The 15229-nt window shown below is 34.7% G+C and overlaps 1 protein-coding gene across 41 annotated transcripts in view; it reads right to left on the reverse strand.

The window, feature by feature from the left end:
• Positions 1-15229, reverse strand: part of NRXN3 (neurexin 3) — a 1348849-nt gene that overhangs the window by 20422 nt on the left and 1313198 nt on the right. For 28 of the 41 annotated variants that reach the window (XM_039351578.1, XM_039351579.1, XM_039351571.1 and 25 more), the window contains one exon: positions 13553-13637. In XM_039351578.1, coding sequence (XP_039207512.1) covers positions 13553-13637 — 85 coding nt within the window. The remainder of the gene's footprint in view (positions 1-13552; positions 13638-15229) is intronic. The other 13 variants (XM_039351582.1, XM_039351597.1, XM_039351572.1 and 10 more) reach the window with 1 other exon arrangement.

Here is a 15229-nt window from a genome sequence, read left to right on the forward strand (position 1 = left end):
CTTCTAACCATCTGTATATGATCATATATATGATATTTGATCCATATTTTTAACAGCAAAGGAAATTATGAAAAATATGTTTAATATCAGGACCAAGGACAGTTCCTAAGAGTGTCCCTACTTCGCATCTGCTTTGATTCTATATTAGTTCGGCTAGTTTACAGATCAGGTCTGAGAGGCACTATTGAAAAATAGGCAAAAAAACAGTATGTAGTATATTTAATTAGGTTATATAATACAGTATTATCTAAAGAAAGCTCTGCAATCAGGAGCTATTAGGTGGTGAGCAAAAATCTTTCTTTCCATGTAGAATTTAAAGTCATATATAGATTTGCTATCAGCAAGAGTTTTAAAAAGAAATTGTTTTATTCATAAGTGATTAAATTAACTACACTTTTGACTGACAGCTTAAATGTAAGGATGCACAACTGTGTGTAATGCAACAATGAGCAGTGCAACAGTAGGAAACTGTCATTGTCAGTTACAAAATCATAAAGTACCCATTTGCAATAAATCCAGCAATGTTAGCCAAGTGCACAAATTAATATATGAATTAAAGGTGCAACAGGTACTTTTTGTGTCTCGGTTCTCTCTCTTCAACAATCACGTGGAACTGTTTGGTGATATGACTCATATCACAGTGAATTTTCTTAGATTAAGTTCTCTGCTTCTGTTGGTTAAGTAAAAATTATGCATTCAGTCAGTCAGTCATTAAATTTATGCAGCTTCCCACTCAACAAATAACAATAAAAAAGAATGAAATAATAATAAAACATAAACTTAATCCTACTGATAGCCTTATTTGAAGCTCTGCACGCAGTAACTTGCAGTACTTCATACTATTATGCTTGTTTCCAATCCAAGCTAAGAAGAATCCACACAAGAATTGGCTAAACCTAATTTAATTGCACTTAGAATATGGGTGGAGGGGAGCAGGGGGGAGGGGGAGGAAATCTGCAGATCTCAGATTATTCAGATTTCAAGATATTCTATCTCTTGGCATAGACAATTTTGGAATGAAAGCCTACTTTTTTTTCTCCATTATAGAACTTATATAATTATTGTCCTACTTGTGATCTTGTACATTTATGACATTTCCTGTTTATGAAAATGATGCTGATCATTTTATCAACCAACCAACCATGCTTTCAAATCTCTCTTTCAAAACTCTCTATGAATTCAAGACTTTTCTTTTAATATTAGGATCCAAAGTTTATAACAAGTGTTGGAATATTTTTCTTTCCTTTGGAAACATGAATTATACTTTCCTATGACGTATCCATATACCCATATAGTTAATTTACTAAAGTGAATGGGGAAAATCTTCTCCAAATCAATCCTAGCAAGACAGAGTGGCTGTGGGTATTCGGGCCACCCAGGTCTGGGGATGTCCCTATTCAAGAATGGTATACAATCTGGGGAATGTGCTGGTTTCACAGCTCCTGTTCAATAAGTAGGTGACAGCAGTAGCCAGGGAAGCCTTTATCTGGTATGCCATTGTGCTCCTTCCTAAACTGGGAAATCCACACAGTCACTCAGTGTTCTCAGCTTACAACTTGGTTATTGAAATGCAGTCTACATGGGTCTTCTCTTGAAGATCATCTAGAAGTTTCAACTTATTCAGAATGTGGCAGTGATGGACATGCTTCAGTATGTCATGCAAGATCTTTACTCTGTGACTTTGCTTCTGGATGTGATTCAAGTTGCTTGCTGTTACCTATAATGCCCAACATGGCACAGGATCAGCTACTTGAGGGCCCACCTATTTCTTTTACTATCTGTCTGGCTGTTTTAATACAGCAGACTAGACATGCTCTGAGTTCCTTCCATTAACAATATCATCTGTCAGACCTGGAAGTCTGCTTTGTCTGTTGCAGCACTTGCCCTATGGAATGAGGTTTTACCTGAGTTCTCATCCTACTGGCATTTCAGAGAGGCCATGAAGACCCGGCTGTTTGTCCAGGCCTTTGACTAGGATGGGTATAGTCATTATAAGAAGTGTATGTTTGTTGCCGCTCAGTTTTGCCATCTTTGTTTTTTTCTTATTGTTGCACTGTTTTTACTGTTTTGTAGTGCTCATGAGGAGTGTACAAATTGAAATAAATAAACAGGCAGATAAAAGAAAAAAAATCAAAATGTTTTCTTTTTCCTTGGAAAATGATATTTTTAAAAATAAATACCAGCTTTTCTTTGTGTTTGCTTTCAATTCATGGCTGCTGCTTGGACAACTCCTGCAGTTTTCTTGGCAAGATTTTCAAAAGTGGATTGCCATTGTCTGCTTCCTAGGGCTAGGAGAAAGTGAGTGGCCCAAATTCACCCAGTCTCCTGGTTTCTAGCCTGGTCCCTTTACTTCTACATGAAACTGTGACTTATTTAGTTGGTATCTTATTTATTGTTTTCTTAATTGTTCTTATTTCCTTTCTCTTGACTGCAAGTTACATAGCATTACACAGCATCCTCTTCCTTTATTTTCCTATCCTAATTTTGTTAGCACAAGTGTCCAGAGTTAGCACTGTTCCTTGCCATTCTGAGGTGGGAAGCATGGAAAAAACTCTGGTATAAGTCCTAAAGTCCTGAACTTTATTAAAATCAAAATGAAAACTCACACAATTGTTTCCAACTCCCAAAATAAAAAAAAATCAGAAAAAAGGAACTCCTGGCCATACCTGTATATATAATACAACTTTTCTCATGCTGCATTGTGTTTCTGAACACTGCAGCCCTTCCCAGCAATAACTACCTGCTCCAAATGATTGCAGTAATATATGTACATACCTGTTACATACATACAAACATTTTCCCTGATATGTGTATTTTTCATCAATTTTCAAAATACAATTCCCTTTAAAATACATTTTTTTGTATTCATCATTTTGAATTTTGAGAAAAACATGTGGAAGTTGCCAGTTTTGATATATGTGAATATGTTCTCTCTGCATATACATTTGTAACAGCAAACTAATTAGATCTGCATTAAGAATCAAAAGAATTTATTACTTATTGAGAACTGCTCTCTCACTGGATTTAATTGCATTTGTTTTCATTATTTTAAATTTCATAGCATCCTATATTTATTATTCCCAGATGGGTAATTAATAAATTCTGCATATATATATATATATATATATATATATATATATATATATATATATATATATATATATATGTAGGTCTTTGGTTGTTCGGGTTTTCTCCCACGTAAAATTGGAAGTGTCTTGGCGACGTTTCGACGAAGTCCTTCATCGAAACGTCGCCAAGACACTTCCAATTTTACGCGGGAGAAAACCCGAACAACCAAAGACCTACATACAAACACCCGCGAAAACCTCAGAAAATATATATATATATATATATATATATATATATATATATATATATATATGTTAACAATTACACTAAAAATATGATCCCTGGGTATATCCATGTTTAAAACCAAACAGATAAATGTGAGCACCAGGGAATGCTTAAGAATTTAGTAAAATTTAATAAAATGCCAATAAAATTACAATAAAACCAATAAAATGCCTAGCTTTCGTCTGCAACTGCTGACATCATCAGGGCTCAAAATGCCGGTCAGTGGGAGGGTCCTCTTTATAGATTGGTCAGAGTCTGCACTCAGCTCCTAGACCTTGTCATTGGGCCTGATGCAATAGACTGTTTCTCAGTTGCTGATTTCTTACTAGCAATAATTGCTTTCCTGCATTTTTTGCTTGTGTAGTTGTCATCGGGTGTTTTCTCTTTCCCAAATTCGGGGTTTAACAGAATATTCTCCCTCTCCTTTTCTGTTTTATTGCTACACCTACTTTGTTTAGTTGCACCCCTCCCTCCTCCCCTTTCCCCACTCTGTTCTGATTGCCCCGTTGCAACGCACTGTCTCTTGTTTTCTTTGTATTTTCCCCAGTCATGGTCTCCGCAGATGTTATTCGAGTTAATTACTGTCACACCCCTTATTTCCTCCTTACTCCTTGCTTGCACGGTGTCGCCTTGAGGGCTCTTCCGTGTTGTCTGTTGATACGGATGGATCGGCATTACAAGGTGGGGTGGGCGTGTCGTATTCCCCAAACATGCTAATGAGGTTGTTTCTCCCCTTTTAGAGTACGATCTGGTAGTTGTTGCTCCCAGGTGTCTCCTTTCCTTATCTCTGATCTTTGTGTATTCCATCCTAGTTTTAACCAACTCGCCCTGGATGCTCTCTATACAGCAATCAGGAGTATCAGTCTTCGTTGCCCTCTCCCCTCCACTCTCGGTGTTCCTCCCATATTCATCATCTTCAGGCTGGTGTTTTCAGCTTCGTGCTTCTAGGAGCAATGTGTGATCGTAGCTGTTTCTTCTTAACTGGCAGTTAAAAGGAAGAAACAGCTATGATCACGCATTGCTCCTAGAAGCACGAGCCGAAAACACCAGCCTGAAGATGACGAATGAGACTTCGTCGAAACGTCGCCAAGACACTTCCAATTTGACGCGGGAGAAAACCCAAATAACCAAAGACCTACATATATATATATATATATATATATATATATATATATATATATATGTGTAATTATTATTATGGGAAACAATTTTGCCTGAAGTGCTAGTTCTACATAAGTCTCCTTTAACCAAATACTTAAAAAGGAAGAAAGCTGTCTTACTGGAATTTATATAGCACTGATAATGTTATCATTATAAAAAAATGATGACATTATATAAAGATAGTAGAAATATTTAGAGCAGTCCTCTTTAATCTATTTAGTCTATTAGATTATGTATCTTAGAATTCCTCATCATTGGCTGAGCTGATTGGAACCTTGGGAGTTGCAATCCAATACTTCTAGAGGGCACAGTGTTGAAGAGGTCTGAGTGAAAGAGTAAAAACTGTAAATAAAATTCTCTGAAAAAGCTTTCCCATTTTCTTCCTTTCCACTGCAGTCTGTCCACCACTGTAAAGTTGCCCTTAAGTGTGGGAGACTCTCTGGAATGGCATTTGAGATGACTCAGGAGGATTACTATGAAACCAAGTGGAATAAATCACACTATTATTAGACAACATTTGTTTATAAGTAAAAAAAAATACCCAAAACTAACATCCATTTCTAAACAGAAATTATATAAGTGAGCTACATTGGAAAATGTTTAGGAGTTGTGACTACATGTCTATGGTTAGCTAAACCTTTTGAAGCCCAAATGTGTAGTTTGCCCCCAAGCCCCTAGCTCAGGGGTCTGCAACTTTGACAACTTTAAGACTTTTGGACTTCAGCTCCCAGAATTCCTCAGCCAGCATAGCTGGCTGAGGAATTCTGGGAGCTAAAGTCCACAAGTTAACTGCACTAGTTAACTGCACGACTAGTGTTGCTTCAGGTTAGTAAAACTGAAATCTTATTGAAAACTATGGAAAAGAGTTAGAAATTTCACCCAACTTGTGATATAAGCAAAGCATAAAAAATACTCTCTGGTGTTTCTTGACAGTGCAACACTCAACTTCATTCACAAAATATCGGTTTGACAACATTGCCTTCTCTTTTATCTTGTATTTCCTGATATCTGCTTCTACTGTTTTCTCCTTTCTACTGTTTTCTCCCTTAAACAATTAATTAACGCCAGAAAGGTAGGGTAAATGTCTTTGATTGATGCTATAAAGAATAAAATTAACACCAGATTTATAAACTTCCAATTTTTAGTAATTGCTATAATTTCACAGTCACAGTCAGATTATTTAAACAGTACCCTGGTCTATCTAAAATTCTGTTTACTGGATTCTCCAGAGATCATTTGAGTAAAATTAGGTGCACTGTTGTATTTGATGATACGGTTATTTGGTGGGTTGTATTTAAATCACAGTTAAACCACAAATTCCCCTGTGAGGAAGATAGATATTTTTAAAAATTTAATAAACAAAATTAAAAAGTGCATTTTGTGGTATTTTATATTACTATTATTATTATTATAATATATACTTGAAAAGCTCTTGTTGAGTTGCAAACACCGTGTAAACACTGTTTTACTTTGTTCCCCACAAAGAAACTATCTTTTTAGTAGTGGAATAATACAGATTCAAACTTATTCAAGTAATTATAAGTTCCAAGTAATAAAATTTCTCCAAAGTTATTACACCCCTATACTGTACACAGACATCAGTGTTGGAGATATTAAATATATTTGCCCTTTTGTGAAATTTCTTCAAGGAAAGATTGAAAAGGAAGGAAGAAGTAGGTAGGAAAGGAAGTGAGTATGAGGAATTAGAACATCGTACAGAGAACAGAATCGCACAACCACACAAGAACAGTGAGTTCCAAGACACAAAAATATGACAGATGAACATAAAGAAGATTATAGGATTGCTATTGGGTGGGGGGTAAGTTGGGAGGGAAGGAGAAAAGCAAAATAACTTTTTAAAATAAATAAATAAATAAATAAATATAAAAATTGGGGCTGCTGAAATAGCCAATGATATTTGCACAAGTTAGCCAAAAAAGAAAATAAGCTGTATCTAAAACATATTTTAAAATGTAAACAAATATTTTCCCCCAACTCGACCACAAAATTAGAATTGCTAGGTTAGCCTGAACACATCACTCTATGAAACAAGATGGCATCACCACAACCATGCACTAGTTAATGAAGGCCATAAATGGGTAGCTATGACAGCTAATTATTTCATGCCACAAAGATGTGTTTTTGCACTAACTCCAAAAGAAATAAAGTGTATATGACAGATATTCTGCACTTGCAATAAAATTCTTTTTATGCCATCAACTATTTGTATGTGGGGAATATGCTGGAGATTTTGAGGAGGCTTTTAGAGGGACTTTTCATCTGATATGTGTCTTTCTGAAAGTCAAAGAACATCTAAAAAGAAAGCAAGAAGGAGGCACTCCACACAAGAAGAGAGGAAGAAAGGTGGGAATAATGTAAGAATAAAAATGAATAGGAAGCAAGAAACTTCATTCAACACACAACTTTCTTGGGTGAATTTACTTCAGTATGAAAATTTAGGTTATTTAGATGGCAAGAAAAGATTTTGTTGCCTTAGTTTGATTGCAGATCTATATTTCTCTTGAGTAGAATGATTATTTCGTTGGAATTATTCCAGAAATAATTTTATGTTTTTTAAAAAGAACGCATCAAATACTTTCAAATTAAAAGAAATGGTAATGTAATACCACACATAACACACATATATATATAAATAAGGAATGATCAACCACCAAAAATTCATGCGGCACAAAATGAGGTGAAATGACAGAAAATGTTATTCCAAATATATACAATCAACTTAAATATTTTTATGTGACCAAGGCTAATCATGCAGACGTTAAAGATATATGTGTAGAATTTTTATTCCTTCTGCCCCAGCCTTCCCCAAGGATAACTGGAAAATTGAAATATCACTTAATCAAATGAAACCAAAATTTAGTATCACATAAAAAAATTGCTCTATAAATTTCACATGCTTTGCATACTAATTAACATATCATGCATCTCTCCACTTTAGTAGATGACAGAATTAAATGAGGTCATGATGATTAGGTGATGACGGCTACTTATCAATTCAGTTTCAATTTCTTATAAGCAAAAATACTGTATGTGTACATATATATGTGCATGCACACACACAGTATATAGTATACATATAGATATCAGATCCTTGAGAGGTGCTTTTGGGGCTTGGAAAGGACAAGTTAAAGAATAATGCAAATTTAATTCAAGGAACCCTATAAGACATTTGCATGAAAAAAGAGTAAAACTTGCTTATTGTAGACATAAAGACATGTACATGTAGCTTGAAAGTTCCAGTGAACAATGTTGACTATAACATGATCCTTTTTTAAGTAGTTGTGCTTTTCAACTTGGCCTCCAGTTTGGATATCTATATATTCAGAAATTATACACTCTTGCTATCCTGGAAAACAGCACCAAGTGATCAAATGAATCAGGGCTCCAAAAAGGAGCTATAGGATCTGGCATTTATTTAATGAACTACCAAACAAATGACTTGTGAATATATTTATCAGGCAATAAGCTCTTGACTGGTATTTTTCTCCTCATCTCAATTGTTTTAGTTTGCTGTTCTTGAACAAAAATCTTCTGGATGACACCTCAATATCAATTATTTTTGACCTTTTCACAGGTCAGCTGAATGTTCCTTTAGCACAGAGGTAACCTTTGCACTAGCACAGTGTTTCTCAACCTTGACAATTTTAAGGCATGTGGACTTCAACTCCCAGAATTCCACAGCCAGAATTGCTGGCTGTGGAATTCTGGGAGTTGAAGTCCGCATGCCTTAAAATTGTCAAGGTTGAGAAACACTGCAGTATTTAATGGGATCAAATAACAATGAATGCTAGTGTGTGTGGTGCTCATTGTTCTCACTTGATTTATCCTCACTAAATAGCCAAACCTTATCATTTTATGAGTTATTTGGCTTGCTTATCCGGCAGGCTGGGCAACTAGGTCTGTAGATACTGCTAATCAAGTGATAGGTGGATGTGTGAGTTTATATGGTTAGCAAAAAGTGCCAAGAAGTCAAACCAAGTTTTCTTGCAGTCTGTATCCCATTCCACATACAGAAGGTGACCAGTCTGGTAATTGAATCACATTTCAACCTTGAAAATGCCACTGAGTGCTCTGAGATTAATGAAGGCATCTAGTTTATGGGCTGCAGGGCAGTTTATCTGACACTTGTAATGCCATTTTCTGGGGAACAGGAAATGACAATGGCTAGGGACTGAAGGAATTAGCAGGACACGGGCTTCCCTGGCTACCTCCATCATCTTCTGCTTGTCTAGTGGTATAGCTGCTCCTATAACCAAGAATAATTGAGAAACACACACACTAGCACACTTATCAAAATAATTACCATTACATGCAAGTGCTTCAGCAAGAGTTAACCTTTGTAAGCAAAAAGGAATGAAGAAAAAGCCGCACATTCCAAGTTGTATTTTTTTACATTCTATCTTTTGGTTCTTTTATTGCTATAGAATATTAATATATACAAATTTTCATCAAGAAAATTTTTTTGGTTTCTTCAATGTTTTATTTATTTATTCATTCATTCTTTTATTCATTTATTAAATTTATATGCTGCCCATCTTGACCTTATTAAATCTCTTGAAAGAAGAAAGTACATAACTTAGATGAATATCTTAATTAATGATACATAAACAATTTTCTCCCTGTGGCAAAATAGGAAAGAACCCTAGTTAACCTGATAAAGTATATATACACAGATTTATGAAGATCTTGGATTCTACACTGAGTGGGCTCTAAGTTACTAATAAGGTTACATAATTAATCCAAGACCTGATTTGCATTAAAAATGTATGTATATGATGTAATTAAATTTACATTTGAAAATGGAAGGCAACAAGATGTAATTGAAATCAATTTGGGGAAAAAATCAAATCACTAGTTATAATACAGTAAAATACTGAACACTTTCAGCTGATTCTGGTTTTGACAGAACTGGATGAAAATAGCAAAGATGATGGATCTTTTACAATATTTTCTTGGTAAAATATCAGTCAGATAGCTTCAGTGGTTTAATCTTAATACATTTTTGAAGTATTCTGTCCTAGGATGAAACCTAGCAGCCTCCAAATTGTCCAGCAAACTTGCAGAAAATGTGCTAACCAATATAGAAATTGTCTCATTCCAGCTTAAAAATACTAGCATGGCTTTTTGGAAATTGCATATTGAATATCTGAATAAAAAAATAAATTAATAAATTAAAAAAGTAATTTTCAGGGAGCTCATTCAATGTTTTGAACATTCTGTTCACAGATTTAATTAGAATAAGTAAGTTGATCAAATGTCCTTTGAATCAAGTTATCAATTTGTAATTACTACACCTTGCCAAGAACTTGGAAGAAGAATACTTTTTTTTTTTAAATGACCTTTTTCCTGAAAGCCCGATGGTCACAGAATTCTCCTAATTCTTGGAAGAAAATTAGCAGATGATATGCTGAGTCTTCCATAAATAATACATTTCAGAAAATCAGCAGCAATTTCAATGTTGATAGATCAAAGCAGACACATAATAGAGATTATTCCTACTTTAAGATTCTATGAAAGACAGCCTTCATTTGTATGTGCATGAAGTGCTTGTATGTTTCTGCATATTAATAAATGCATGCGTGTTCATGCACACTTGAACATTTATATTCCTTTGTGATGCCAGAATTAACATCCAGTAAACATATAGCCTTTAAGGCTGAAAAGATTCCATATGATTCAAATTTTCTAACACAGCCTATCAGCAAGAGGAGCAACATTAAAAATATATCAGTGGCTGAAACAAGCTGGAAGCATTTACTTTCAAACTAAAAAAAATGGAAGTGTGTTGAGAATTTTAAAAGGTTTAAAACAGAAATAATAATAATAATAATAATAATAATAATAATAATAATAATAATAATAATAATAATAATAATGATAAAGTTGGAAGGGACCTTGGAGGTCATCTAGTGCAACCCCCTGCTCAGGCAGGAAACCCTATAGCATTTTGGACAAAGGGATGTCCAGTTTCTTCTTAAAAACTTCCAGTGTTGGACTATTCACCGCTTCTAGAAGTTTCATCAACTAGGGAATAATGACCAAAGCATAATTTGGTGGCCATTTTAATGTAATTTGAAATTCTTTTTGTCTCTGTAGTTGTATGGCAGGACTCTATGTTTCTAAACTGTGTCTTTATGGATGAACAGGCACTTCTTACATTTGTAGTAACTTGATTCATTCATTGATGCCACATCTCAAGGTCCTAAACACTGCAATGCATCACCATGGAAGAAGTAATGATACTGCCTTCACAACATGTCTTCGGGTGATGGATAAGAGAAACAGACTGATAAAGAGTGAAAAAAGGTTTCTATTTTAAGTGCAAATGTATTAGCAATTGGAAAAATAAAAAAATAACAAAGTCATAAAAATTACCAGTTTTTATGACTTTGTTATTTTTTTTATTTTTCTAATTGCTAGTACATTTGCACTTAAAATGGTTCAAATATATATTTAGCTCTTTCTACATGAAACTCATAATCTAATTGTATCTTGTTGAATACTATAAACCAGGCATGTCAAACTGTTGGCCTGTGGGCCGGATGGGTCACGCCAAAACGGCGCCCTCCCCATTGCTGGCAATGGGGAAAAAGTCGTGATACGTTGTGTGATGTCATGGGATGTCACGAGTTTGACATGCCTGCTATAAACAAAAGACCAGATTCGGATCCATTTTTGAATAGCTATCCTTTTTTTTTTCTCTTGCAGACAGCACATCTGTACAAGTGTGATGGATGAAGTTACAATAGGAGTGCCAGGAAAAGCTGAAAAACATGATCAGTCACAAGAAAGAAGGTCAAAGACCTCTTCTATAGCAGAAATTCTCTAGCACAGCCCTACTGAAGAAGCTCACAAAACTCACAAATCCCTGCCATATGAGGTTTGTAAATCACCACTTTGTTTAAGACCTATGACTTTTCTTTTCATAAACACCATTCTTTATTCCAGAAGAACATGATTGAGAAACAAAAAATATTAGGAAAGGAGCATCTCGAGCTACCAGTTATGCAGCACAACAAAGCAGCTGCTAATGCAAGAGTATTTATTCTTAAATTGGCCAAAAACCAATAGAAGAGAATATATGTAGTTAAATTGTGTTAGATTGTGGAGTCCTTGGTGCTTTCTGAGCTTAGTGGTTTGCTAGCAGATGTTTTATTACCTGACTAGGATTCCATAAAATCTTAATGACCATATTTCAAATAATATAATCTGTTTGTATTGAATTGTATGTCAACATGGATGCCAGTGTTTAATTCTATGTTGCTTAACATATTTATTTATTTATTTTCTATCTTTATTATGTTTATAAATAATTCAAGGCAGCAAATATACTAAAGGAGTTGTGGCGGTGCAATGGTTAGAATGCAGTATTGTAGATTAACTCTGCTCACCGCTGGGAGTTCAATCCTGTCTGGCTCAAGACTCCATTTTTTAAGGCTGATCAAGTTGTCAGCATTGCCTCCAGATTGTTGGGGCCAATGGTGATGTAAACTGCTCAGAGAATTCTGTAAAGCACCATGGAGTGATATATAAGTTTAAGTGCTATTGCTATTGCTAATACACTTTCAATTTTCCCAACAACAACAATCCCGTGAGGTTATTTAGCCTGAGAGAAAGTGACTGGCCCAAAGTGACCCAGCTGGTTTTCATGCTATAAGGCAGGACTAGAAAACACAGTCTCTTGCTTTTTAGCCAGGTATCTTAACCACTAAACCAAGCTGGCTCTCTAGCCTTTTTGTGGAACTTCCTAGCTACATGCAAAGCCACAACTCTTTTTACTACTATCAGAGCAAGTCTTACCCAAAAATGCAAGCAGAATATGAATAGCAGAAGAGAAATGTGAAAGCGCTAGCTTTGGATGATTTGTATTACTATTATTGTATTGATCTGAAATGCTTCAGGAAAAAATGAACATAACCATCTGAAGTTTAATTTTTAGCAAACATAAAGCTTTTCAAAATAATATTAATAACCTATCCACCCCATCCCATGTTTTTTGTTTATTTCTAACAAAAGCAAAAGAAAAGAAAAGAAAAGAAAGAAGACTTTTTTTGTGTTTTGTGGTTAAGGATAGATTTGCAGAAAACTTTTTACAATGCACACAAAAATTTGATGAAATTCTGTTCTCTATTAGATAACTATCTTAATTCAGAACAAGCCTCAAAATTAAAAATTAAATGAAACTTAAAGAAAAGAAAGGCTCAAAACAAAATTATTTTCTAAAAAACAGACTGCAGGTGCCTGCTGGATATTGCACAGTTATATCTATTCCCCGCCTCCCCCAAAGCCATAAAATTATCAAAATGTATCTATGCTCAAAGGGAGAAATTGAATCCATTTCAAAATTTTCTAATCAGTTTTGGCATTTAATGGATACATTTTGAAGCATCATTGCTGCAGGTAGCATGGCAGAGTGTAATAATTGTTGCAGATTCATTGTGGTTTAAATCTCTTCAGACTGGTTAAATAAACAGGGTAGAGTATTGGCACAAATACACTGCCATGTTAACCACTTTTAAAATCCCATGGACAAATAGAACTTTTGAGGCATGTTTTCATATCTGTCAGAAAGATGTAAAAACAGCCATGGTAATACCTCTTTTTTCCTTACCTATTTTGTTAATTAATAGTCAGACTTTTAATATTTCAGGAAAAATTCTTCAATTTGCTTCCTTTCTCCCCACCAGAGCCAGTTCAAAAACCATTACAAATTTATAGCACAATGGTTTATAATACACTGAACAGGCACTCTTTCAAACAGTTGGCTTTCTTCCCCCCCCCCTTTTTTTTTCAAAGTTGGCTTTCCAACATGATGGCCTATTCATGTTTTGCTCCTGCCAGTTCCATGGGATTGGATGCTTGGTTTTAAATGTGATAGTTTAATACACATTTCTATCCATATATACATATGTCATGTATACATATATGAGCATACATATGTATATGTATACATTCAGACCCACATATATGTACTGGCATTGTCAATTGCAAAAAGCAAGCCAAAAAGAAGACTGACCTGGCTTACCTACACTCTGCTCGCATTCAATGAAATCTTCATCATCGTTAGAACACTCTGCTGAAGAAACAAGGTCATCTGTTGTCTGATGTGAATAAGAATGAAAGAAAAAAAATGGATACAAAGATCAAATGAAGGGAATCATGTTCAAAAGAACAGCAGCCTTTGAGCCATGGCTTAGAAATTTCTATGACAATATTTTTCTTATTCTTTAGACCGTTGACATTACTTTTCTTTTTGTATATTTATGGAGATTCTCAATCATCCAGGTCATGGTTGTCCCAAAGGTGCTTTTCTAAAAGGCAACTGGACTTTCTTGTTTTTTTCCTTGAAACCAAGAAAAATCTTCTAGGATAAGAAGCAAAACATTTTCAAAGGAAAAAACACAAGCAAGTTCAATTGCCTTTTGGAAAAGCACCTTTGGGACTTTTTGTATATTCTATTTCTAGCCCAAGATTCTATTAAATTACTGTAATGTGACTCATTGTTTTCCATATTATGTTACAATGGTTCTAAGGTACTTCTAGAATACTCAACATATTTCCCATATGTAAGAACAAACAAAGTTGCCATAAACTCTGGTCACTGGTTTATTTTGCTCAGTATTAGCTAGACAACTCTCCATATCTGGAAATACCAAAGACAAAGTGGTTATTATACAGTATATGTAGCAGGGAGTTTAGTTCTGAGTTTTGACCCTTGTTTTGAAAAACATAATGATAAGTTAGTAAAACATACTCTTACCCAACAGTAGAGACTATCAGCAAGTTCTAGAGAACTTTCTATAGTACCATTAAAAAAAGGTTACCTAATTTTGTATAATTTCCCCAGTTAGTTAACTGGACAAATTAAAATATAATAAACAAACAAATGAATAAATAAAATGGCATAGATGCATAACTAAAACATCATCTTCATCATCCTCAACTATTTCTGGGTACAATATTTTTTAAAAAACATACTTCATAAGATAGTTATGCATATAATCCATACATGATATGATTGCATTTATACAGAGAAAAATATTTCTAAAAATAATATGGACTGCGTAATCCAACTGTAGTATGGTTTGGTGAGTAAAAACATACTACTATCAAATGAGGTCTATTTTATTACAGATATCCACAAAAAAAATCAAAGTAGTTGTCTTCCTTATGACACTGGAATGTATGGTAAAGCATAGCAGATGTGCTATAGTCTCTGAAAAACTGAGATCACACCAAGAGTGTTTCTGGTGTTAGCAAATCAGAGCACATGTTCCATGAACTTTTCAGCTAGTAATTCTGAGTATGCGAGTGGCTGTGATTGTTCTAATTAAAGAGCAGCATGTACTGCAGTGTGTTAAGAAGTATAATGGCTTCTCTTCCCAGTAGTAAGTCCTTCATGTAATTGCTCCAATTAGTAGAATTACTAATGGAGACCAATAGGAGGATTTTGTAGAAGCCTCTGGACCCAGGCATATTGTTTGTGTGCAAGAGTATGAAAGTATCCAGCTCTTGGCAATATGATCTCAACAAACACCTGGTTCTGCTATTCCCCACTCTTTGCTATTTCAGGTCTATAAACAGAATATAAAAGGTACAGATCACCCAGTGTTGTAGGGCCTATGTAATCAGAATTCCTTTTAGATACATAGTAGAGAATCAGTCTCATTGTGGCTGCCTGAAGCTGTTTTTT

This window comes from Crotalus tigris, unplaced genomic scaffold, assembly GCF_016545835.1.
Source record: "Crotalus tigris isolate CLP2741 ecotype Arizona unplaced genomic scaffold, ASM1654583v1 scf7180000018371.15429387391:27106975, whole genome shotgun sequence".
NCBI classification, from domain to species: domain Eukaryota; kingdom Metazoa; phylum Chordata; class Lepidosauria; order Squamata; family Viperidae; genus Crotalus; species Crotalus tigris.